Source organism: Pipistrellus hanaki, assembly GCF_964339955.1.
Source record: "Pipistrellus hanaki genome assembly, chromosome: 9".
In the NCBI taxonomy this organism is placed as follows: domain Eukaryota; kingdom Metazoa; phylum Chordata; class Mammalia; order Chiroptera; family Vespertilionidae; genus Pipistrellus; species Pipistrellus hanaki.
The window spans coordinates 76,438,335-76,464,563 of record NC_140511.1 but is presented as its reverse complement, the minus strand read 5'-3'; the positions used below and the strand labels follow the sequence as shown (position 1 = coordinate 76,464,563).

General features: G+C 50.3%; 1 protein-coding gene across 1 annotated transcript; it reads right to left on the bottom strand.

The window, feature by feature from the left end:
- Positions 1-9,920: 9,920 nt before the first annotated feature.
- Positions 9,921-21,388, bottom strand: LOC311627371 (pepsin F-like; the record flags this gene model as incomplete). Its single annotated transcript, XM_084893819.1, has 9 exons — positions 9,921-10,064; positions 10,997-11,095; positions 11,184-11,328; positions 12,644-12,760; positions 17,250-17,449; positions 19,097-19,215; positions 19,311-19,428; positions 20,146-20,296; positions 21,336-21,388. The coding sequence occupies 9 exons, from the start codon at positions 21,386-21,388 to the stop codon at positions 9,921-9,923; spliced, it is 1,146 nt and encodes a 381-aa protein (XP_084749945.1).
- Between the last annotated feature and the right edge of the window lie 4,841 nt (positions 21,389-26,229).

The following is a 26,229-nucleotide window of genomic DNA, read 5'->3' as shown; positions in this document are numbered from 1 at the left end:
TCTGTGCGGCCTATGTGCCCCTCGCCCATCGCTGGCATTTGTTCTGGAGGCCTGAGCATTTGGCACAAATGGGTGCAGCCGGCAGTGCCCTCGCTTCCTGCTTCTGCAGAATTGTGCTCGGTGTGAGCCCAGGGTCTGTGTCTCCTTCACACTGAGTTCGCGTGGCATTCGTCCCCAAGGACATTCAAAGAACAAGGCAGACCAATTGCCGTCTCCCCTGGTGGCCACTCAGGGCAGGCGACAGAGAATCACAAGAGAGACAGATCACACAGTGCATGCTGTGCAGTGTGGGGACAGCGAAAGCGAGGACAGGATAGGGAGAGCTGTAGGGCTGGCATTTTGGAGAGAGGGCCAGAGAGCACCTGAGGGCCATTAGGGTGCAGTTCTGAAGGAGGAGGGAGGGATGTGTGTGCTCACGGCCCACAGTTTGGGCTGCACTTCTGACCACTTTATTCATTTATTCATTTTTTTGGTGGTATTTTGTATCTTTCTATGAAATAGTACTCCTTGGCAGGCAATTATTATTAATTGTTATTATTTTAAATTTTTTTTTTTTTTATTACAGTTTGCATTCAATACTTTTGTGTGTTGGGTTTATGTGTACATGTGCCCCAGTTCCTGCCACATGACTTTGTCCAGAAGGATGTCTGAAGATGTTTGGTCTAATTAGCATATTGCCCTTTTATTAGAATAGATACAGGTTGCATAAGAAAGATTGCATTCTTGTCCTGAGCCTTCTAGTCCTGCATCCATGCCTGGATATACCAGGCCTCCAGATGATCCTCCTATCACCCCTTGAAGTACTGGACACCCAGACTCCGCCATCATCACTGGCTGTGATTAGACCTGCACTTTTCTTTAAATAGCGCTGAACAAACTCAAAAAGAATCTGTTCCAAGTTTGCAAACTTGATCTAAGGCAAAAACCCAAAAGTGCTCCAAAGAAGAAAAAGTTAAAAGTTCTTCCAGTAGAAACTGCATTCTTGAGAAGCGCCAGTCCCATATTCTTAGCCCTGGGATTGGTCCAGGACCGTGACCATTCAGACGTCAGGCAGCCAGGATGCCAGATGCCAGACAGTCCGGAAGGCAAGGTGCCAGGAGGTCTAATCATAGCTGAAGATGATGTCAGGGGTGTGGATGTCTGAGTCCTTCAAGGGGTGATCGGAGGATCATCTGGAGGCCTGGTATATCCAGGCATGGATTCAAGACTAGAAGGCTCAGGACAAGAATGCAATATTTCTTATGGCTCAACTTTTATCTATTCTAATAAAAGGGTAATATGCTAATTAGACTGAACATCTTCCAGACATCTTCTGGACAAATTCACGTGGCAGGGACTGAGGCAGAGGTGATTAGGGGTGACCAGGCAGCAGGAGAGAGCAGTTAGGGGTGATCAGGCTGGCAGGCAGAGGTAGCTAGGGGTGATCAGGCAGGTAGGTAGGCGAGCAGTTAGGAGCCAGCTGATTGGGCCTAAACCGGCAGTCAGACATTCCCCAAGGGTCCTGGATTGGAGAGGGTAAGGCTGATGCATATTTTGTGCATCAGGCTTCTAATAACATTAATAATTTTAGTAGCTTGGTTACAATGACTCCATTTTATATATTCCCTATCTTCACACTTTCCTTAATGGACATAGCCCACATTTATCACTTAAAAAAAAAATATATATATATATATATATATATAGGTTTGGCTCAGTGATAGAGCATTGGCCTGTGGACTGAAAGGTCCCGGGTTCGATTCCAGTCAAGGGCATGTACCTTGGTTGCAGGCACATCCCCAGTGGGGTGTGTGCAAGAGACAGCTGATCAATGTTTCTAAATCTCTATCCCTCTCTCTTCCTCTCTGTAAATAAATATATTCTTAAAAAAAAATACACACACACACACACACACACACGAACACAAGGCCAGCTGCATGAAGAGATTCATCCAATAGGCCTTCCTTCCCTTGGCTTCCAGCACCGGTTTTCCTCCCGCAACTGGGACCCTGGCCTTTGCTCTGGCTGAAGTCTGTGGCCTTTGTTGCAGACTCCGGCCAGAGTCTGCTGTCTTTGCCTTCGCTGTAGCCAGAGTGCTGTTCCTGTAGATCCCTTTGCCCCCAGCCCTCCTTCTCATAGCAGGCATCCTGCCCTGCCCAGCCACTCCACGCCTGAAGCAGCTGGGCAGTCACCATATTTCTCCTTCTAATTTGCATATTCCCTCCTGATTGGCTGTGGGTGTAGCAGAGTGAAGGTTAATTTGCATGTTTCTTTTACTAGTGTAGATCTTTTTATTTCAGGGAAGAAGGGAAAGGGAGAGAGAGATAGAAACATCAGTGATGAGAGAGAATCATTGATAGGCTGCCTCATGCAAGCCCCCTACTGGATGTCAATTCCATAACTTGGGCAGGTATCCTTGACTTGAATTGAACCTGGGACCCTTCAGTTTGCAGGCTGACATTCTATCCACTGAGGCAAACCAGCTAGGGTCACATATATCACTTTAAGAGTCAGGAATAGATTCCTTCATGGTGATAAATTCCCTGATGTTAGAAACTTAGGGTAGTCTCCAACTGTTACTAGTATAAATAGATTGTGTGGGGAAATATTTATAGGTAGTATAATAATTTATCACTCAATATACCCATCTCTATTTATATATGTAAATATATCTACTTTTCAAAGTGTCATTAGCAGCTGTAAAGGTGGGAGAGGCCATGTGACTATGATTTCATGTTGCCAAATAGACATTCAAGTACATGAAACCAATGGGCAGGTCCCCCAGGGTAAGACCACGCAGCATGTGCATTTAATTAATGCCCACCTTGGCCACCAGGTGTCAGCATTTCGCCATCCCTTGGACTCAATTTGCCCCAGCAGGTAAACCCAGCAAAGATATGATCCTCTCTCAGATGGAAACCTCTGTCTTTTAAATATATTTTTTATTGAAATTTTAGAGAGGAAGGAAGAAGCATAGAAACAGCAATGATGAGAGAGAATCATTGATCTGCTGCCTCCTATGCGCACCTCACTGGTGCCAAGTCCACAACCCAGGCATGTGCCCTGACAGGGAACCCAACCATGACCTCCTGGTTCCTAGGTCGGTGCTCAAACCCTGAGCCATTCGGGTTGGGCAGATACCTCTGTCCTTTAGAGAATAATGCTTGGCATTTTCCTGCTCTTAAAAGCTATCACTAAAAACATCATAATGAAAGCATAAGATGAGAGGAGCAATCAATCGCCCATGTGCTTCCTCCCGGATATGACTGTTGGTCTTTTTGTGCCGTACGTGTGGCGTTAGCAGTAGTTCATGCTGTTGTGGGACAGACATTGCTCCAAAGGTTTTCTGTAGGTTATCACATGGAATCTTCACCACAGACCCAGAAGGTGGGACTGGTTTTTCCTGTCGTGCTTTGGGTGTAGTACTGGTACTGATTGACATTTTTTTCTCATGGCATAAAAGCCACCATTTCAGGCATGTAGTCTGGTATGATTTAGGGTATTCATGGAGCTGTACGGCCATCCCATGATTTAATTTTAGAACATGTTTGACACCCCAAAGAACAATGCCATACACATTAATAGCCAACCTTCATTTCCAACCCTGCCCTTGTCCCCAACTGGAAGATAAGATTCTCTTACTGATTAACTAGAGGCCCATTGCACGAAGATTCATGCAAGAATAGGCCTTACTTCCCTTGGCTTCACTCCTGGCTGCCCAGGAGTCTGCAGTCCTTGCTCCCGGCTGGAGCACCACTCCTGTAGCTCCCTCTGCTCTCACACTTACCCTCATAGCAGGCGTCCCACCCTGCCTGCTGCTTCCTGGCTATGTATGCAAATTAACCCACCACATTTGTTGGGTCAATTTGCATACTCACTCCTGATTGGCTGATGGTCATTGTGGACTACAGCCAGTTTACACATTTCTTGTTTATTAGTGTAGACTAGAGGTCCGGTGTATGAAATTCGTGCATGGGTGGGGGGGGGGGTGTCCCTCAGCCCAGCCTGCACCCTCTCCAATCTGGGACCCCTCAAAGGATGTCCAACTGCCTCTTTAGGTCCTATACTACTGGGCCTAAACAGGCAATTGGACATCCTGCTCACAATCCAGGACTGCTGGCACTCCCAATGCTTGCCTGCCTGCCTTCCTGATTGCTCCTAACCAATTATGCCTGCCAGCCTGATCACCCCCTAACCACTCCCCTGCCAGCTAGATCGTTGCATAATAGCTCCCCTATCAGCCTGTTTTCCCCTAACTGTCCTCCCCTGCAGGCCTGGTCACCCCCAACTGCTCTCCTCTGCAGGCCTGTATCTCACCCCCCCCCCCCCACTCCCCAACTGCCCTTCCCTGCAGGCCCGGTCACCCCCAACTTCTCTCCTCTGCTGGCCTGGTGACCCCTAACTGCCTTCCACTGCAGGCTTGATCACCCCCAACTGCACCCCCTGCAGGCCTAGTTCCTCTCAACTGCACTCCCCTGCTGGCCTGATCGCCCATAGCTGCCCTTTCCTGCTGGCCTGGTCCCTTCCAACTGCCCTCCTCTGCTGGCCATCTTATGTTGACATGGGTGTGGCCATCTTTGTCCACATGGGGGCAGCCATCTTGTGTACATGATGTTCAATCTGCATATTGGTCTTTTATTAAATAGGATAGAGGCCTGCTGCATGGGTGGGGACCAGCTGATTTGCCCTGAAAGATGTTCCGGATCAGAGTGCGATTCCCTTGGTGTGTGAGGCGGCCTGAGTGAGGGGTCTGTGGTGGTTTGCAGGCCAGCAATGCCCCACGGTAACCCAAGCAGAGGCCCTGGTATCTGGGATTTATTTATCTTCTATAATTGAAACTTTGTAGTTATGAGCGGAGGCACTTCCAAGAACCAGGCAGAGACACCATTCATATGAGCACCATTGAAAATGAGACCATTTATTTAAAATCAATATGTTTTTAAAAAAATCTATGTTTTTATGATTTTTTTTTTTAAGAGAGAGAGAGAAACATAAATGAGAGAGAAACATTGATGAACTGCCTATTGCATAGCCCAACCTGGGGATCGAGCCCACAACCTCATGGACATGTATCCTGCCCAGGAATGGAACCGGTGACCTCTGAGTGCCTGGTATGAGGCTCAATCAACTGAGCGACACTACTGGACAAAAAGGCAGTCCTTTTCTACTAAGACAAGGGCTTGGCAAAGCCCCAGACACAGATGTAGTGGGTCCCCTGGCCGGGAACAGGGAGTGTGTGAGTCCTTGGGGCAGGCCAGCAGCCTCCAGGAGCGGCGCCCATGTATATGCCATCACAGGAGCCTGTTGTTGGACCAATCAAAAACGGTGAAATAGAGCCTCAGGAAGACGTCCCCCAGGACCCAGAGGCTGGAATTGTCCGGAGTGTCGGGGTCCAAGTTGGAGTAGCAGATGTCCGTCTGGTCCTACAGGGGAAGAAGCATAGCCCTCAGTCGCCATCGCAGCCACCCTTCAGGCCTGGGCGGCAGCTTTATCTCACCTTCCCCTGGGCCCTCCACTTGGCTGTTTGCTCTGAGAGATTCCCCGCCTGCTCTCCTTCACCCCTCTCGTCCTTTAAGACCAAGCCCAGCTCCTGGGCAGCCTTCCCGTGCCCCTGGCCCCTCCTTGGCACTGCTGGCTGGGTGGGGAGGCTTCCCCGGGGCTCCCTGTGTCTTCAGCCTCAGCACACGGGCTTACAGGGTGCCCCTGGCACAGCTCCTGGGGTGCCTCCAGGGTTTGGGCTGAGAGATTTTCAGTTTCTCTCTCTGAGGGCTGTCCCAACCTCCTCGGCACACCATGGGGAACCGGCACTTCTTGAGCCTCAACTATGAGCCAGGCACTGCCCAGTCACTGCACATCTTTGTTCATGTCAGCGTCTCATCACCCCACAAAGGGGGCTTGGTCTCCATTTCACAGACAGGAAATTGGGGCCTAAGGGGGCATTAGCACCTTAGGACTTGGGTGACCTGGAGGAAATGGACACATTCCTAGAAAAATACAACCTTCTAAAACTTATTTAGGAAGTTTCTAAAAATCTCAATAGGCTGATAACTATGGAAGAAATTGAAGCAGTTAATTTCAAAAAGCTTCCGGCAAACAAAAGCCCGGGCCAGATGTCTTCACAGGGGAGTTTTACCAAACATTCAAGGAAGAACTAAAACCTATCCTCCTCAGACTATTCCAAAAAAATTCAAGAGGAAGGAACACTTCCAAGCTCCTTCTATGAAGCCAGAATCACCCTAATACCAAAACCAGATAAAGATAACACAATGAAAGAGAATTACAGGCCAGTATCCCTCATGAACATAGATGCCAAAATTCTCAACAAAATTCTAGCAAATCAAATCCAGCAGTACATCAGAAAGATCATACACCACGACCAAGTAGGATTTATCCCAGGGAGGCAAGGATGGTACAATATTCGCAAATCAATAAACGTGATATATCACATAAACAAATTGAGAGATAAAAATCATATAGTCATATCAATTGATGCGGAAAAAGCATTTGACAAAATCCAACACCCTTTCTTTTTTTTTAAAAAAAATATATCTTATTGACTTTTTACAGAGAGGAAGATAGAGTGATAGAGAGTTAGAAACATCGATGAGAGAGAATCATAGATCAGCTGCCTCTTGCACACCGAGTACTGGGATGTGCCCGCAACCAAGGTACATACCCTTGACTGGAATCGAACCTGGGACCTTTCAGTCTGCAGGCTGACGCTCTATCCACTGAGCCAAACTGGTTTCAGCCCAACACCCTTTCTTGATAAAAATTCTCAGCAAGATGGGAATAGAGGCTCATACCTCAACATAATAAAAGCCATATATGACAAACTTATAGCCAACATCATACTCAATGGGAAAAAACTAAAACCATTTCCTTTAAGAACAGGAACAAGACAGGGATGCCCACTCTCACCAGTCCTGTTCAACATAGTGCTGGAAGTACTAGCCAGAATGATCAGACAAGAAGAAGAAATAAAAGGCACCTAAATTGGAAAAGAAGAAGTAAAACTGTTCTTATTTGCAGATGACATGATACTGTACATAGAAAATTCTAAAGACTCCATAAAAAATTATTAGACTTAATAAATGAATTTGGCAAGGTAGCAGGATACAAAATTAACACCAAGAAATTTATAGCATTTCTATACACTAATAATGAACTTACAGAAAGAGAGACTAAAAAAGTAATCCCATTTACCATCACACTAAAAAAAAAAATTAAGATATCTAGGAATAAACTTAACTAAGGAGGTATAAGACCTATAGGTGGAAAAGTACAGGACACTGAAAAAAGAGATAGAGGAAGAAATAAACAGATGGAAGAACATACCATGTTCATGGATTTGTAAAGTCAACATCATCAAAATGTCCATACTACCCAAAATAATCTATAAATTGAATGCACTTCCCATTAAAATACCAATTGCATATTTTACAGACCTAGAACGAACCTTCAAAAAAATTCATCTGGAATAAAAAGACTCCGAATAGCTGCAGCAATCCTGAGAAAGAAGAACAAAGTAGGGGGGAATCTCAATACCAGATATCAAGCTGTATTACAAAGCCATATTCTTAAAACAGTCTGGTACTGGTACAAGAACAGACATATAGATCGATGAAATAGACTAGAGAACCCAGAAATCAACCCAAACCACTATGCCCAATTAATATTTGACAAAAGAGGCATGAACATACAATGGAGTCAAGACAGTCTCTTCAACAAATGGTGTTGGGAAAATTGGACAGATACATGCAAAAAAAAAAAAAAATGAAACTAGATTACCAACTTTCACCATACATAAAAATAAGTTCAAAATGGACAAAGGATTTAAACATAAGGCAAGAAACCATAAAAATACTAGAAGAATCCACAGGCAGCAAAATCTCAGACATATGCTGAAGGAATTTCTTCACTGATACTGCTCCTATGGCAATGGAAACTGAAGAGAAAATAAACAAATGGGACTACAACAAAATAAAAAGCTTTTGCACAGAGAAGGAAACGATCAATAAAACAAGAAAGCCCACTGCATGGGAGAACATATTTGTCAATGATATCAATGAGAAGGGTTTAATCTCCAACATTTACAGAGAACTCAAACAACTTAACAAAAAGAAGATTAACAACCCCATAAAAAAATGGGCAACTGATCTAAATTGACACTTTTCTAAAGAAGAGAAAAGGAAGGCCAAGAGATGTAAACCTGCTCAAAGTCACTAATCATCAGAGAGATGCAAATCAAAACAACAATACGGTACCATCTTACACCTGTCAGAATGGCTACCATCAACAAATCAACAAATGACAAGTGTTGGCGAGGATGCAGAGAAAAAGGAACTCTTTTGCACTGCTGGTGGGAATGCAGACTGGTGTAGCTGCTGTGAACAGTATGGAAATTTCTCAAAAAACTAAAAATGGTTTTTTAATCATTTGACCCAATGATCCCACTTCTAGGAATATATCCCAAGAAACTAGAAACATGAATCAGAAAGAATATATGCATCCCTATGTTCATAGCAGCACAATTCACCATAGCTAATATTTGGAAACAGCCTAAATGCCATCACCAGATGAGTGGATTATAAAACTGTGGTACATGCCAAAACTGGATTGGCTAAGTGGATAGAGCATCGGTCTGCAGACTGAAAGGTCCCAGGTTCGATTCCGGTGAAGGGCATGTACATTGGTTGCGGGCACATCCCTAGTGGGAGGTGTGCAGGAGGCAGCTGGTTGATGTTTCTCTCTCATCGAAGTTTCTGGCTCTCTATCCCTCTCCCTTCCTCTCTGTAAAAAAATCAATAAAATATAAAATAAAGAAAAATAAAGAAATAAAAAACTGTGGTACACAATGGAATATTATGCTGTGGTAAAAAAGGAGGGGTTCCTATCATTTGCAACAACATGGATGGAACTGGAGAGCATTATGCTAAGTGAAATAAGCCAGTCAGAGAAAGATAAATATCACATGATCTCTCTCATTTGTGCAATATAATGAATGGCATAGACCAATGAACAAGAACAGATCCAGAGACTGAGAAACGTTGATCAGAATCTCAAACCTCAGGGAAGGAGGGGGGTTGATGGGAGTAAGGGGGAGAGATCAACCAAGAGACTTGTATGCATGCATATAAGACTAATCAGTGGACACAGACAACAGGGGGTTGGACATGAGTGGAAGGTGGGGGGTAATGAGGAGATAAGGACACATGTAAAAAAAATAAATAATAAAAAAATAAAAAGAAATTATGAGGTAATCAGGACCCTTCCCCCCCCCCCCAAAAAAAAAATAAAATAAAAGAAGAATAAAAGATGACAGAAGGGCAGAGGCCAGAGGGAGGAGAGAGAGTGGGCCAGGGGGTTTTGATTCCTTGGTGCAGCCACCACGCTGGGCGGACCTGCTCTGGTTCTGCATCCAGGCCCCGGGCATCCTGGTTCAGGTCCTTTCTGATTAAGCCAGTTGGAGTCGGGTCCCCTCCCTGTTGGTCCAGTGGAGATTCCAGAGCCCTGCCTGCCTGTGTCGCACTTCCCAGACCCAAGCAGAGGCACCATTCGTATGAGCGCCATTGAAAATGAGACCATTTATTAAAAATTAATATGTTTTTTTAAACATCAATATTTTTATAACTTTTTAGAGGGAGAGAGAGAGAAACATCAATGAGAGAGAAACGTTGATGGACTGCCTATTGCATTCTCCTCGTGGGGATTGAACCCACAACCCCGGGGTCATGCAGTATGACCAGGAATGGACCCGATGATGTCTGAGTGCATGGAATAAGGTTCAATCACTGAGCCACACAGCTGGGCACAAATGAGGTTCTTCCTTTTCCACTGAGAGGAGGGCTTGGCAGAGCCCCAGACGCAGCTGTAGTGGGGACGCAGGGAGTGTGTGAGTCCAGGGGCGGGCTGGTGGCCTCCAGGAGCAGTGCCCACGTCTATGCCCTCGCAGGAGCCAAGCCGATCCTGTTGTTGGCCCGATCGTAGACGGTGAAATAGAGCCGCAGGAAGACGTCCCCCAGGACCCAGTGCTTGGTTCTTTTTGAGCTGTTCAACTTGGGGTAGCAGACGCCTCTCCGTTCCTGCAGGGGAGGAAGCACAGCCCTCAGCCGTCCTTGCCACTGTCACCCCTCAGGCCTGGGCGGCAGCTTTATCTCACCTTCCCCTGGGCCCTCCGCGCAGCTGTTTGCTCTGAGAGAATCTCCGCCTGCTCCCCATTCACCCGCTCGTCCTTTAAGACCAAGCCCAGCGCCTGGGCAGCCTTCCCGTGCCCCTGCCCCCTCCTTGGCACTGCTGGCTGGGTGGGGAGGCTTCCCCGGGGCTCCCTGTGTCTTCAGCCTCAGCACACGGGCTTACAGGGTGCCCCTGGCCTGGCTCCTGGGGTGACTCCAGGGTTCGGGCTGAGAGATTTTCAGTTGCTCCCTCTGAGGGCTGCCCCAACCTCCTCGGCACACCATGGGGAACCGGCACTACTTGAGCCTCCACTAAGTGCCAGCCAAGGGGGCTTAGTCCCCATTTCTCAGAAAGGAATTGGGGCCAGGAGGGAGCATTTGCACTCTAGGACTAGGGTGACCATATGATCTATCACCCAACTCAGGACACTTGGAGATGGAAGGGAATACAGTTCCTGATTATGGGGGAACATGGGGAATGTCCCCAGTCAGCCCCCTGTCCCTACTCTTTGCCTGTCTCCGAGTTCCTGCCTACGTTCCCTGTCCATCGGTCCGATGCCCGGGTTGAACTGATGCTCTGTGAGGGTCAGGCCATTAGCACGCCCTCTCCTGGAGCCTGGCCCTGAGCCAGCACAGGGTGCTGCTCAGAGTTCTTCCAGGGTAATGGGTGCCCAGACCCCCTTCTATCAAGAGGCTGTGCTGTGGGAGGTGCCCTCCCAGCCAGGGCTGCTGAGCAGCATCTGCAATGGCACAGCCTGGCCTCCAGGGGGCCGCTCTGAGCCACGGCCCCAAGGGTCCCTCCAGCCCCAGATCTGAGAGCAGCCCCAGGAGGGGCCCCTCACCCTCCGGATGTAGGCGCTGGCTGGCACTGGGTACGCGACGCCATTGATGGTGAAGACGATGTCAGGCAGGCTCGGGATGGCCTCGCAGCTGATGACGTACTGTCAGAGAGAGAGGGAGAGGGAGGTTGGCCCAGTGGGTGCTTCTCTGTGTGGGGAGCCTGGGGTGACCCTGGGTGTGACCCCTCACCTTGCCTGTGCTGGTGGTCAGGGCGTTCATGCTCCTCAGAATGTTGCGGGTGGCTTTGGTTGGGCCAGTCATCAGTGAGGTCCCAGTATCCATAATGGCCTGGCAGCCACGGGGACAGGCCACGACCTTGCCATCCATGGAGATGCTGAGGGACAGAGCAGGTGCCAGGGTCACTCATGGCCTCTCCCACCTCAGCCCCTCCCTGCCGCCTGAGAAGAGCCTGCAGCTCCCGCCAGCCTTTGTGTCCCTGTGTCTGGCCACACTGGTCTTCCTGGGCCTCCTCTCTGGTCTGGAAGGCATTGTGCTCTATGTGCCCCAGGGCCTTTGCACGTGCTGTCACCCTTCCTAGTCCCTCCCCTGCCCCTTTGTCTGGCTGATCTCTCCTGTTCTCCAGGGTGCAGATCAATCACCACTTTTTCAGGGAAGTGTCTCCCAGATTAGATCAGGCCCCTCTCCTCTTTCAGAGATAGGCAGAGCCTTCCTGGTTTTCAGCATGCATCGTGGTGGGAACCCCAATTGCTGCGCTGTAGTCACTCACACGTGTCTGCCCTCCATTTCGGGTGAGCAAGCTGTGCCCTCTGCCCCTCCAGCGCACAGCGCTTTGTCGACAGTGTTTGCCAAGGGAATGACAGGGGGCATGAAGGAATGAGGTCAACTGGAGACACGACCTGCTGTCCGACCAGTTATGAAGGCCACACGGTAAAGATGGAGGTTCCCTGGACGCAGGTGCTCAGAGAGGTGGGAGGGAGTGTTGTTCCCCCCTGCCTCGCCCCCTCTCCCCAGACCCCTGGCCAGGTGATGCCTGAACCGGCCCAGGGCGCGGGATGTGGGCCCCAAAGCACAGTTTAAGCTTCTGACAGTCTTACACGCCCCCCTCAGTGATCGCCCTCAGTTCTCAGCCAGACAAAGGGTCACATCTCCTGCCCCTTGGCACCCAGGCCAGTTGGGTGGGGGTTCCTCTGTGTGATTGCTTTCAGACCCTAGGATGGCGCCCAGGTGTCTCCAGCTCGGGGTTGTGAGGGGCAGAGCAGGGGGAGATGGTTCTTGTAGGTGTAGCAGTCTCCTGCTTGCCCGACTCACCTGTTTGCACACTGGGGCCCTGTGTGCTGGAAACCCCTCAGGTCTGGTGACCAGGGATGTTCCTGTTCAGACGATGGAATTCTCCTTGACCCCTTCTCACTGCGCTTTCCCCGGTCTGGGGGGTGCAGCCCTCCCATTCCACCCCAGCCGCTGACCTGAGGCTGGGCCCCAAGCCTGTCCCTCCTCCTGGTGCTCTGTGACTCAGGCCGATCCCATTTCTCTGATCAGGACCCTGGTCAGGGTGGTTATGAACCCATGCTGGTGTATGCCTGTGTGTGTCTCTGTGTCAGAGTCTGTGTGTCTGCATGTGCGTGAGCGTATGTAGGTGTAGCTGTCACTGGCGTGGCCCTCAGCTGGGGGCGTGGGTCGGGGAGGCTTACCTGTCCACAGTGACCTGCCAGTAGCTCTGCTTGCTCACTGGAACCCACTGGAGCTCGCCCCGGTAGTAGGAGGGGTCCACGCCGCCGAACATCACCACACTGCCATTCTTCTCATTGCTGGGGTTGGGGGGAGGTATGTGATGGTGCTCTTGTGAGGGGAGGACAGTAGGTGGCATTTCTCTGGCTCAGTGACCCAGGGTTGCACTGACCAGTGGCCACCCCGTCACACAGCAGAGGACCCCGCGGAGCAGGCACTGCTGGGACCCCCACTGTTCTAATGGGAACTGGGCAGGAGGGCTGAACACAGCCCAAGGTCAGTCCCCTGGCTATTGAGGAGCAAAGCCAAGGTTCGAACTTGAGATTCTGGCTGGGCTTTGCCACCCACCTCTCTGAAGCCAGCCAGGTCCACCCTGCAGTCCCAGAGCTGGAGGCGCGTGGGAAGCTGCTGTGCGGAGGGGCCCGGGTGGGCCCTCAGGCTTCCCCAGGCTGGCTCACGGGCCTGCAACACGCCACACATGGCGCCCACACATGGCCCACTGCCCTGTCGTGAGATCCCTCGTAGTTTTTCAACGAGGCCCCACATTTTCACTTGGCACCCCTTCCTGCAATGCAGTCACCGGTCCCGGGCTCAGGGGAGCCGTGGCTGAGGGGAAGGAAACACCCTGCCCGCCTCCCCCTCCGGCTGCGTCCAATCGATCAGCACATCCCGTGGCCTTTCCCTTCCCCCGTGTCCTGACTCCTCCACGGCTCCCCGTTTCCCTGCCTCCCTGGTCTGAGCTCCTGTTCTCTCTCCAAAGAGGCTGAGCAGCCTCGTCCCTGGCCTCCCTGCCTCCTCTCTGGTCCTTCATTGGCCAGCCAGTGCCCGGGGGGAGCTTTCAGAAACATAGGTGGGATCATGTGTTCTACTTGCCTAGGCCCCTGCCAGAGGACTCCATTCCCACCTAAAACAAAGCCTGGGTGGCCTTGCCCCTTCCTGCCCCTCAGACTCCACGCCCACCTTGGCCTGCCCCTCCCTCCCTGCCTGCCCCACAGCCACAATGCCCTGCTGGTCCTCTGTTGGGCCTGGGCCTCTACTCCCCCATGGCCTGGTCTTGTTACGAGAGGTCCTCGCACTGCCTGTCTGAAACCACGCTCTCATCTCTGTGGTTCAGTCACCACGTTTTACCGCTTTCCCAGAAGCAGTCACCACCTGGCATGTATTATCTTTTTTCTTTATTTCTTTAATAGCTTCTTGTCTGCCTTTTCTCCTTCTCACTTGTCTGTGTCTTGTGCATAGAGAAGTACGCAGCGCATAGTAGGTGCTCCATAGAGATTTGTTAAATGGCTCACCTCCTTGTTTCAGTACAGACACCCCAGAGGCTCAGCACATGCTGCATAGTCTGGGGCTCAGGCCCCCACCGAGCCCACAGCCTCACCCACATTTTACATCATACACATGATCTGCCCACTGGGTCCCCTCTGGTTTGTGCTGCTCCCTCCACCTGCTCCAGACCCTCAACCCACCAGGGAGGCTGTGACTGGAGACCTACTGAGGGCCTGACCACCTGCCAGAGGTGACAGCCGCAGCTGAGTTAGAATCCCACCACTACCAGTGTATGGCTGGGCAATTCTGTGCAAAGATCCTCTCTGAGCCTCAGTTCCTCAGTTTCCCTGTTCATCCAAGGAGGGACTAGAATACAGGGGTCGGCAAACTTTAAAAAATGCTAGATTAGGAGAAACCAAGATGACGGCATAGGTGAATACCTATACTGATATCTCAAACAACAATTTCAAAACTACAACTAAAAGACAAAGCAGACATCATCCAGAACCACCGGAAAGCCAGCTGAGTCTAAATTCTACAACTAGTAAGAAAGAAAAAAAAAAAAGGACACTGAGACGCAGGATCAGCAGAGTGCAGAAGTGCAGAGACACAGAGATGTGCGCACATCAGAGGAAGGGCCCGGCGGCTGAATACGTGGCTGGCTGTCTCAAACCGGAGCGAATCAAAGGCTCCCCATAGTGCTGAAATCCAGTCGCAGGCAAGACTCGGGGAATCCAGACACATATGGGGAGAAACTGGACTGTCTGGCAGCAGGCAGGGCTGGAGAGCAGCTTTCTCTTAGAGGTGCATGCAGCCATAGCTGCGGGGCACTGAGACCCAGGGGAACTGCAGAAGACAGAAGTGCGGAGATGCAGAGATGTGCATGCGAGAAGAAAGTCTGAATGGCTGGTTACGCTGCTTTGATAGTTCTGGAGGGAAACAGGGCCTCCTGACTTCACTGTACTGCAGTTCCCGAGGTGCGTGCACCATTGCTGTGGGGCTAGGAGACCCAGAGGAACTGCGAAAGACAGGTGAGGAGACATGCGTGGAGAGGGATCGGGCAGTTGAACATGTGGCTGCCTTTCTTGTTCTGGAGGAAAACAAAGCCTCCCAAATACACACACTCCAGTTCTGGGTGAAACTTTGGGTACCCATACTCATTCAGGGAGAAACTGGACTTGTGACAGGAGGCAAACTCGAGAGTAGCTTTCTCTCAGAGGTGCGTGCAGCCATTGCCTCGGGACACTGAGACCTAAACCACTTAGGGAGGGGCCGATGGGAAACCTAGGCTGCCTGCTTTGTCCTGAGACCTCACCCCATCCAAACTGAGCACAGAAGCTCTCCCAGTGTACACAGGACACAGCTGATCCTCATAGCCAATTGGCCTGGAGGTCAACTCCGCCCAGTGATAACAACAATAATCAAGGCTTAACTACAAAAAAATTGTGCAGCCCATAAAGGGATACACCAAGAGTGTCCACCTCGGTTAACTGGGGAGGCAGAGCCACTGGGCCCAAAGAACACCTCACACACAAAGCCACTCAATCAACTCAGGGAAGCAGCTAAAATGTGGAGACAAAGAGGCAGATCACAAATGAAAAAAATGGAGGAAAGCAGAAGACTGGACATAGAGTTTAAAATCACATTTATAAGGTTACTCAATAATCTGCTAAAAATCTCTGAGGAACTTAGTGAGACCTTTAAAAATCTTAATGAGAATGCCAAAATAAAAAAAAAATTAAAAAAAAAAATGGAAAAGGACCAGACAGAAATTAAGTATACACTTTCTGAAATAAATAATATATAGAAATTCAACAATAAATCAAAGGATCCCAAGAATCAAACCAAAGATTTGAAACATGAGGAAACAAAAAAACACTCAACCAGAAAAAGAAAAAGAAAAGAGTCCAAAAATATGAAGATAGTGTAAGGAGCCTATGGGACAACTTTAAGCATACCAACATCTGACTTATTGGGTGCCAGAAAAAGAGAGCAAAATATTGAAAACTCATTAAAAGAAATAGTGACAGAAAACTTTCCCTACCTGGTGAAAGAAAAAGACTTACAATTCCAGGAAGTGCACAGAACCCCAAACAAAAGGAAGCCAAAGAGGAGGATCACACCGAGACACATCATAATTAAAATGCCAAGGGAAAAAGACAGAGAGAGAATATTACAAGCAGCAAGAGAAAAACAGTTAGTAACCTACAAGGGAGTACCCATAAGACTGTCAGCTAATTTCTTAACAGAAACTATGCAGGCCAGAAGGGAGTGGCAAGAATATTCAAAGTGATGAACAGCAAGAAACTACAACCAAGATTATTCTACCCAGCAAAACTATCATTGAGAATTGATGGTAAGATAAAGGGCTTCACAGACAAGAAAAAAACTAAAGGAATTCATTAACACCAAACCAGTATTGTATGAAATGCTGAAAGGTATTCTTTAAGAAGAGGAAGAAGAAGAAAAAGGTAAAGATAAAAATTAAGAACATCAAATACATGTCTATCAACAAGTGAATCTAAAAATCAAGTGAATAAAGAATCTGAGGAACAGAATAAACTGGTGAATATAATAGAATCAGGGGCATAGAAAGGGAGTAGACTGACAAGTCTCAGGAGAAATGGGTTATGAATTGTTAGGGAAAAAATTGGACAAAAATCTTACACCTATGGGTGAAGACAGTGGGGGGTGGGTAAGGGCATGGGGTGGGTGGGGAATCAAGTGGAGGGGAGCTATGGGGGGGGGGGAGAAGAGGAACATATGTAATAATCTGAACAATGGAGACTTATTTAAAAAAAAAAAAAAAGTGCTAGATTATGCCCTAGCTGCCTTGGCTCAGTGAATAGATCATAGGCCTTTGGACAGAAAGGTCTCGGATTCGACCCCTGGCCCTGGCCGGGGTGCATGTAAGAGCAACCAATTGAAGTGTCTCTCTTGCATCAATGTTTTTCTCTCTGTGTGTCTCTCCTCCTCCCTTCCACTCTCTCCAAAAATCAATGGGGAAATATCCTTGGCTGAGTATTATCAAAAAGTAAAATAAAGTAAAAATGCTAGATTGCAAGTGCTGAATGCTGCCATTGTAGTGCAGAAGCAGCCAGAGAGAAGATGTGACTGAAGGAACAGGGCTGTGTTCCAATAAAACTTCATTCATAAGAGCAGGTGGCGGGCCACTTGTTCTCAGGGGCCACTATTTGCTGACCCCTGGACTAGACTGTCCTCAGGAAACATGGGGCTGGGTCATCTACTGTTTCTCAGGAGCCTGAAGTCATCCGAGGAAGGGGCTTGACCAGGCAGGCTTACCTGCTCAGGTAGAAGGCGAAGAGGTTCTCAGATATGAGGCTTTGGTTCCACATGCTGTCGAAGACCGGGGTGGTGTTTCTGAGGGCGATGTCAGGATAGGCCAGGCCCAGGATGCCGTCAGAGACCATGAATTCCAAAGACAGGCCAGACTCGGTCTCGCTCAGGCCAAATGCCTGGGATTTGCACACAAGGTCCCCAACCTGTCAGGGAGAGGGTGGACTCATGTGAAGATTTGGGAAGCGGAGCTGAGCTGGGCCAGGGGCGCGGCCCCTGGGGGTGATGCCACCTGCACCCCAGGCATCAGCTGAAGTGCGGCTGTGCTGGAGGTGCCGGAGCAGCACGCACCGTGCATTGCCAAGGAGTCTGACCTTCGCCCATCTTCCTGCTAGCAGCACTCCAGGCAGTAAAACACCCTCAATCCCCCTGCACGGTGGGGCCACTGGGGAGGGGGCTAAGCGGCCTCCCCTTGCAGGCCCCAATGAGCAGAGAGTAGGAGCATCTTGTTTTTGGCCTTCCTGGGATCTGGTGGCAGAAACCAAGAGAAATGCTGCGATTCTCTGTGGGTTTGCACCCCAAGTGTACACAGGGACCCCGAATTTTTGTGAAAAAACTGCCTGGGGTCCTTGGCCTTTGCTCAGTGGATAGAGCTACAGCCTGTGGACTGAAGGGTCCCGTGTTCGATTCCAGTCATGGGTTGTGGCTGGATCCCAGTAGGGAGCGTGGGAAGGCAGCCGATCAATAATTCTCTGTTATCATGGATTTTCTCTCTCTTCCTCTCCTCTCCCTTCCTCTCTGCGATCAACGAAAAAAAAAAAAAAAAAAAAAAAAAGGCTTAAAGGGAAACATGCACGCTCGTGCTTGTGTTTCTGTGTGTGCATATGTGTTTATGCGGGTATTTGTGTACATGTGCATGTTTGTAGGTGTGTGTGTGTGTGTGTGTGTGTGCCTTATATGTGTTTGAAAGTGTGCATGTGTGTGTGTGTCAGGCACTTTGGGCAGGAAGCTCAGTTTTTTTAGATTCTCAAAGGCCCCCAAAGTAAGGCTCATGGCTGTCCTGCACCCGTGGCCCTGCTTCCCCTGCCCTGGTGTCTGGAGTGCTCGGCAGCCCCAGACTCCCAGATGCATTCTGCCCTCTCCCGGAAAATCCCCCACAGCTGCCAAGCCCTGACTGGCACCCCAGCTGTGCTGCTCCAGGTGTGGGCCTTGGGCAGGCCCGCCCCCTGTCACTCGGTCCCTCCTCTGCGTGCAGGGAGCAGGATTGCCTGCCCCGAGGGCTTGTTGTGGGATTAGACTCATTATTACCAGGGGCCTGCGCAGCACAGTGCCTGGCATAATCTGGGAATATAAACATGGGTTTTCCGCCCTGCTGGTGTGGCTCAGTGGCTGAGCGTCCACCTATGAACCATGAGGTCATGGTCCAATTCTGGTCAAGGGCACATGCCAGGCTTGTAGGCTCGATCCTCAAGGGGGCTTGCAGCAGGCAGTCATCAGTGAATCTCTCACATCTTTGATGTTTCTATCTCTCCCTCTGCCTTACTCTCTAGAAGTCACAAAAATATATATGTATTTAAAAAATAAATAAAAACGGTTTGCCCTCACCTCTCCCTGCTCCCCGCAAAACCAGCCTTGAGCTCACCACGGGCAAGAGCTGCAAATGCCCGCCTCTTCTGCCATGACCGCTCGCTGGTCTGGCCACTCAGGGGCTTGTCCGCAGAGCACTGTCTCCCCAAGGCAGATGGCCAGCCGCTGGAGGACTCTGGGGGAGTCCCAGCTGACCCTGCATCTGGTGCCCTGAGCAGTGAGCAGAGGTCCAGGCCCCGCCCTGCTGCAGCCCAGCTCCCACTCACCCGCACATCGTCGTAGCCCAGCACCCCGACCACTCTGCCGGACCCGTACAACAGGTCGAAGGGCTGGGTAGTGTTCTGGAAGGTGGAGGACGCCTGAGGGTCAAAGGTTCTGTGTGTCCCTGCGGATGGACAGAAAGTGTTCTTCAGTGGCCAGAGCATGGCCAGGAAACGGGTGGGGGTGGGGCCTGGGGCCATGAGGGGTGTGGGCACTAACCACAGGCGCGACTGGAGCAGTAGATGGAAGGCACCCATAAGTCAGCTGAGCCCGTGTCAAAGACGACCCTGAACTCCCGAAGGGGCGTTCCAATGCTGATGGTGCCAACGTAGTACAGCTGCCGGGCAGGAGAGGGCGGTTAGGCCAGGCCGGGCTGCCCCGTCGCCCCTAATCCCTGAGAGGCCTGCCCGGATCAGGCCGTCTCTGTCTCCTGGAATTGCTTTCCCACCAGCCCACCGCACAGCCACGGCTCAGGCAGTGCCTTCATTTGAAAGTTTCCCACATTCCTCTGCAGCTCTGTAAATCCTCCCAGCCATCAAGGCCCAGCTGGCCTGCTCCTTCCTCTGGGAAGCCCTCCCAGGTCACCCAGGCTTCTGTCTCCCAACTGTCATTATCAGAGGCAGCCCTTTGGTTTGGCCTTTATGTTCTTGCAGACCAGGCCAGACCCTTTGTTCTCGGCAGCCATAGCACACTGCTGGTGTGTTATAGCCTCCACACTGCCTGGGCTCAGGGACTCTTTGCTGGGGTCATTCTCGGGCCGTCCTCTGCCTGGGTGTCAAACTGGAGTCCCCGTTGGAGGCAGTGGTGCCTTGTTCAGAAGGCCCAGCGACGTGTCCTTGGCCCAAGATGGATGTCTGCCTGCTGCCTGACCATGGCTGGACTCGGTCACCACAGACCTAGAACCAAGGGGGAGTGCCTTCTCCCCAGGGAGGGTCCCAGGCTCCCCAGCTGTGCTGCCTGTAGGAGCCCCTTCCCCTCCAGGCTCCCAGCCCTGTGTGACCCCAGAGCTGGGCCAGCACCAGTGAAGGCTGCGGGCTGGGCCCCACACACTCACGTTCAGGTAGTTCCTCATGGGTTCCTTGGTGATGCCTTTTTTGCTCAGGAACTGGTAGGCGTGGCTGTGGGGGTGCCGCTGGAGGTAGTCTCTCAGCAGGTCCTTCTCCCGCAGGCTCTCCTGTGTGGACTCGATCTTCGTCAGAGGGATGCTTCCCCGGGAAAGACAACAGATAAGACAGCAGCTCCCCACCCCGCGGTTCAATGTGGCCGCCATGCCTGGCGCTGGAGCCACACCGCGTCTTCCCCGAGGATGTTATGAGGGGCCATCTTATGAGGCCAGCCCCCACTAACGCAGGCAAAGGCCGGACAATGGCCCAGGCCTGAGCGCAGGGCCTGTTGCAGCCCCGGGGAAGCCCCAGGCCCGTGCCCAGCCTCCCTTTCCCCATCGTAAAGAAGTGGGGTGAGGACAGGCCTCTCGCGGGGTGTCTGGGGCTTTGAGGGAGAGGATGGACCAAAGGCCCCTGACTGAGGGACCTTGACCCTGAGCCAGTACTGTCTCCATTGTCATGTGACCGACTCCCTCTCCAAGAAGCCCTGGAGGGAGCATAGTGGGGAGCACCACGTTTACAGGAGGAACCTGAAAGGCAGGGCGTTGGTGACCTGGCTGTGGCCACCTGCTCATTAAGGCAAAACTGGGTCCTGGGACCCTCTGGACCCTTCTGCAGGGTCAAGCAGAGGGGAGGCTGGAGGTGGGCGAGGGAGCCCGGAGATGGGGAAGAAATGTTGTGCAGCCCCCAGACCTGTCCCCAGACCCCTGTCCCCCAGTGAAGATAGCTAGCTACTCATCAATGCATGGAGATGAGGCCATGGCCAGTGTGGCTCAGGGAATAGAGCATACAAGTGGGGACCGAAGGGTCCCGGGTTGGATTCCAGTCAAGTGTGCATACCTTGGTTGCAGGCTCTTCCCCAGCCAGGGCTCTGGTCAGTGCTCATTGCAGGAGGCAACCAATAGATGTGTCTCTCTCACATCGATGTTTCTCTCTGTCTCTTCTCTTCCCTTCCTCTCTCCCTAAAAATCAATGGGAAAACATCCTTCGGGGAGAATTAAAAATAAAAATAAAATAATACAGGGAGACGTGAACTTTAGAACAGGGTTTGATGGTGTTCCCTTGTCCACCCCTGGGCGGTGGAAGGAAGGATAAGGGGACAGTGAGAGAGAGGCCGGGAGAGATCTGTCCCCATACTCACGTGACCAGGCACTCCGAGAGGGCCACGAGGCCGAGGAACCCTATCCACCTCATCGTGCGTTCTTCCCTCTGTGGCATCTTCCGGAAGGCTCGGGTTTGGAGTGTGCGGGGATGGGCCAGCGAGGCTGATATATACGCTCTGACCTGAGCTCATGATCCACTGGGAGGGGTGCTGATGGCCCGATAAAACTCTCCAAGCCTCCCGATAAGATCTTTATTCCTATCAGCACTGCAAACCTGCTGATAGAATCTCTATTCCCATCAGTATTCTGGGAAGGGGGTGGGTCAGTCTGGGGGGTAAGGGGTCTGGGGGAAGGCTTAGAAAAAGTTCGGAATACCGAGATCTCTATCATAATCTCTTCCATGGGGCATGGCTCGGGGACAAACCCAAACCACATGACCTCCAGAGGAGTGGGGATATCCTGCTCACTTGGAGGTAAAGCCGCCAATCCTATCCAATGAGGAGGGAATATGCTAAGTGACCATCACTGGTTCACAAAATGACTGCACCCACAGCTGAGGGCACGTTCCCATAAGGATTCTTACGGAGCAATCAGCAGGGACCTAACGCTATAACCTCCCCCGCCCCCCCCGTGGGTCCTGACAGGGGTCCTCAGGCCCTGCCTCCCCCCAACAGAGCTTCACAGATCTCTAGATAAGCTTCCAGTCCTGTTGTTGGGCCAGGGGACTTGAGGCTGCTCCCCCGACCCAGCGCCTGGTCTGGGGTCCTCAGGCCGCAACCTCCACATGGTGGGGCTTTACAGCTGAATTCAGACTTTCCCCCCCCTCAAGCACCAGACCGAGAGGCAGTCCACAAACGGTCCCAACACGTCCTGGCCTCTCGGCCCGTTTTCAGGGACCCTCAGCTCAGCCGTGGTCGGCCCCTCTCTTCCCATGGCGCGTACACTGATCCCCACACTCCGCGGCACACCGGGGACATGTACGTGTGCTGATCTGACATAGAAAAGTAGGCGTAATTGTGACCCGTTCACAGCGACGGCTATTGTGTTGGCTCTTGTTGTTTTGTAATCTAGGAAAAGGGGTCCGTACTCCCGAAATGACGGTGTTAGTCAGGTTCTGTGCTTTTTTGGGGGGCTGCACATTATCACGTTCTTGTGGTGCCTGTTGAAAATCGCTGACACAGATAAAGGCACCAGGAAGCAATCGTTTATAACTATTCCTTGAGACATCCTTCAGGTCAAACAACCCCACCCCCTCACCTGTCAAACAAGTAAAGGCCATAAAAAGGTGTGTGGGCGGGAAGCTGTTACTTATTATAAATCTTAAGAAACAACACATGTGTCCATTTTCTAGATCCTGATTTGAATAAATGAGCTGTTCAAAGGCATTTTGTGAGAGAGTCAGCAGGGACTAGATCTTAAGTGAGATTGGAGTTAATTTTGTTTGGGGTAACAGAGAATTGTAGGCCTGTACAGAGGGCCCCCCAAAAATGTATGCACGCATCACCAGCTGGTAGGTCCCTTGTGAAAATGAAGTGCACGGGGAGAGGGCACAGCACCCTGGTCCTGTGGGTGCCGGGCTTTCGCCAGGAGCCAGAGCAGGAGGCCAGTCATTAGTGAGCTGTCCCCGGTGCTGCGGGTGCGGTGGGGCTGGGCCTCCAGCTTCTCGGCGCCCCGGGCCCAGGAGACACTCCTGCTGTTGACAGCCCTGCTCCCCCTCAGGCTGCACACAGCACAGAGGCCGCTCTTCTGGGAGGGGTGACTCATTGCTGGTAACTCTCTGGCCAATGTCTGAGGAGGTCACCATGAGGGTGCCTGTGTCCCGGATGCCGGGTGTGTCCAGTGTGGAAGGACGACTGGACAAGTAGCAATTTACTGGGCTTGGTTACCGTGGGCCTTTGCAGTTGCTGTTTTCCGCCTGGAACATTCTTCTCCCAGCGCTCTGCATGGCTGGCTCCTTCTTCATATTCAGCTGTACTTCTGCACTGCCCCTCCTCGGTGAGGTGTGCCCTGGACACGCTGGTCCCCGGGCACAGACCTTGATTCATTTGAGGTGCCCAGAGACACCGAATGCATGTTCCCAAGGGTTTTGCATGGGAGCCCTATGGGGTGAGAATGTCCCCAATTTACAGATGAGCAAACCCAGGCTGGGGGAGTTAAACTGCCTTGAGGACATAAGGCCAGTGAGTGTGTGGTAGGTGAACCCAGGTCTGCCCAACAGATTTCCTGCTTAGAGCACAGTGCTGCTTGGGACTGGAGGTCCAGGAGGTGATGCCCAGGAGGGATGGGAGATGCTGGGGTCACTAATAAGGGAGTCTCGTCCATGAAAGCTGTCCATTCTGTTAGTGAACACTCTTTGTTGTTGTTTAAATTGATTTCAGAGAGGAAGGGAGAGGGAGAGAGTGAGAGAGCAACATCAATGATGAGAATCACTGATTTGCCGCTTCCTGGGCACCCCCCACTGGTGCCAGGGCCACAACCCAGGCATGTGCCCAGATGGGGAATGGAACCATGACCTCCTGGTTCCTAGGTCTGTGCTCAACCCCTGAGCCACTCGGGCTGGGCAGACCCTCTGTCCTTTGGAGAATAATGCTTGGCATTTTCCTGCTCTTAAAAGCTATCACTGAAAACATCATAATGAAAGCATAAGATGAGAGGAGCAATCACTATGTGCTACCTCCTGGATATGACTGTTGTCACATATACGTTGGCCTTTTTGTGCCGGATGTGTGGCATTAGCAATAGTTCATGCTGCTGTGGGACAGACACTGCCCCAAAGGTTTTCTGTAGGTTACCGCATGGTATCTTCACCACAGACCCATAAGGTGGGACTCCTTTTTCCTGTCGTGTTTTAGGTGTAGTACTGGTACAGCCTGATTGACATTTGTTTCCCACCTCATAAAAGCCACCATTTCAGGCATGTAGTTTGGTATGATTTAGGGTATTCATGGAGCTGTATGGCCATCCCATGATTTAATTTTAGAACATGTTTGAGACCCCAAAATGCAATGCCATACACATTAATAGCCGACCTTCATTTCCAACCCTGACCTTGCCCCAAGCACAAGAGAAGATTCACATTTTATTAACCAGAGGCCCGTTGCATGGAGATTTGAGCAAGAATAAGCCTTCCTTTTCCTGGCTTCACTCTTGGCTGCTTGGTAGCCTACAAGTCCTCAATCCTGGCTAGAGTGCCACTCCTTTATCTCCCTCTGTCTGCCACCCTTCCCTTCATAGCAGTCATCCGGCCCTTCCCACTGCTCCCTGCCTACATATGCAAATGAACCCACCATATTTTTTGAGTTAATTTGCATACTCACTCATAATAGGCTGTTGGACATCGTGGACTTACAGTCAATGTGCATATTTTCATTTATTAGTGTAGATTAAAAAAAAATGAATCTTTATTGCTCAGATTATTACAATTGTTTCTCCTTTCCCCCCCCCCCATAGCTTTCTTCCACCTGGTTCCCCGCCCCCCCGCTACTTCTCCCCCGCCCCCCCAAATTGGCCTCATCCATAGGTGTAAGATTTTAATCCAGTCTCTTCCTGCACCCCTGCACCCCTTTCCCCCTGATAATTATCAGTCCACTCCCTTTCTTTGCCCCTGATTTTATTATATTCACCAGTTTATTCTGTTCCTCAGATTTTTAATTCAGTTGATTTTTAGATTCACTTGTTGATATATATGTATTTGTTGATCATAATTTTTATCTTTTTTCTTCTTCTTCCTCTTATTAAAGAATACCTTTCAGCATTTCATATAATACTGGTTTGGTGGTGATGAACTCCTTTAGCTTTTTCTTATCTGTGAAGCTCTTTATCTGCCCTTCAATTCTGAATGATAACTTTGCTGGATACAGTAATCTTGGTTGTAGGTTCTCGCTATTCATCACTTTGAATATTCCTTGCCACTCCTTTCTGGCCTGTATAGTTTCTGTTGAGAAATCAGCTGATAGTCATATGGGTGCTCCTTTATAGGTAACCAACTGCTTTTCTCTTGCTGCTTTTAAGATTCTCTTGTCTTTTTACCTTGGCATTTTAATTATGATGTGTCTTGGTGTGGTCCTCTTTGGATTCCTCTTGTTTGGGGTTCTGTGTGTTTTCTGTCCTTGTAAGTCTATTTCACCAGGTGGGGTAAGTTTTTGGTCATTATTTCTTCAAATAGGTTTTCAGTATCTTGCACTCTCTCTTCTTCTGGCACCCCCATACTTCTGATGTTGATATGCTTGAAGTTGTGCCAGAGACTCCTTACACTATCTTCAACTTTCTGGATTCTCTTTTCTTCTTGCTTCTCCAGAGGAGTGTCCTTTGGCTCTTTGTATTCCAAATCTTTGACTAGATTCATGTGTTCCTCCAGTCTGCCGCTGGATCTCTGTATAATATTTTTTATTTCAGTCAGTTTATGTTTAATTTTTAGTTGGGTCTCATTAAATTTATTGGCCTTTTCTAGGAAATTCTTGAAAAACCTTATAACTGTGGTTTTGAACTCTATATCCAGTCTTTTGTTCTCCTCCATCTCTTTCGTTTGAGATCTATTTCCTTGTCTCGGCATTTTTGCTGCTTCCCAGAGTTGGTAGGATGGCTTTGTGTGTTTGGTGTCCTATATGGCTCAGTGGGTCAGCCTCCTCAGTTACCTGAGGTAGACACTCTTTGTGCTCTCCTTTGTGGACTGCGTGAACAGCCTTGTTGTAGTTAAGACTTGATTGTTGTTGGTATCACTGGGATGAATTGACCTCTAGGCCCATTCGATGTATCAGCTCTGTCTACTCCAGAATACCTTCTGTATTGGAGACAGTCTTATAGGATCAGACTTGCAAAATTGCAAAAGCCTCTGTGCTCAGCTTGGATGGGGCGGAGTCTCAGGGCTGAGCTGACAGTCTTGGCTTCCTGTCAGCCCTGCCCTTGTGCGCTCCCCTGAGTTTCTGCCTGACC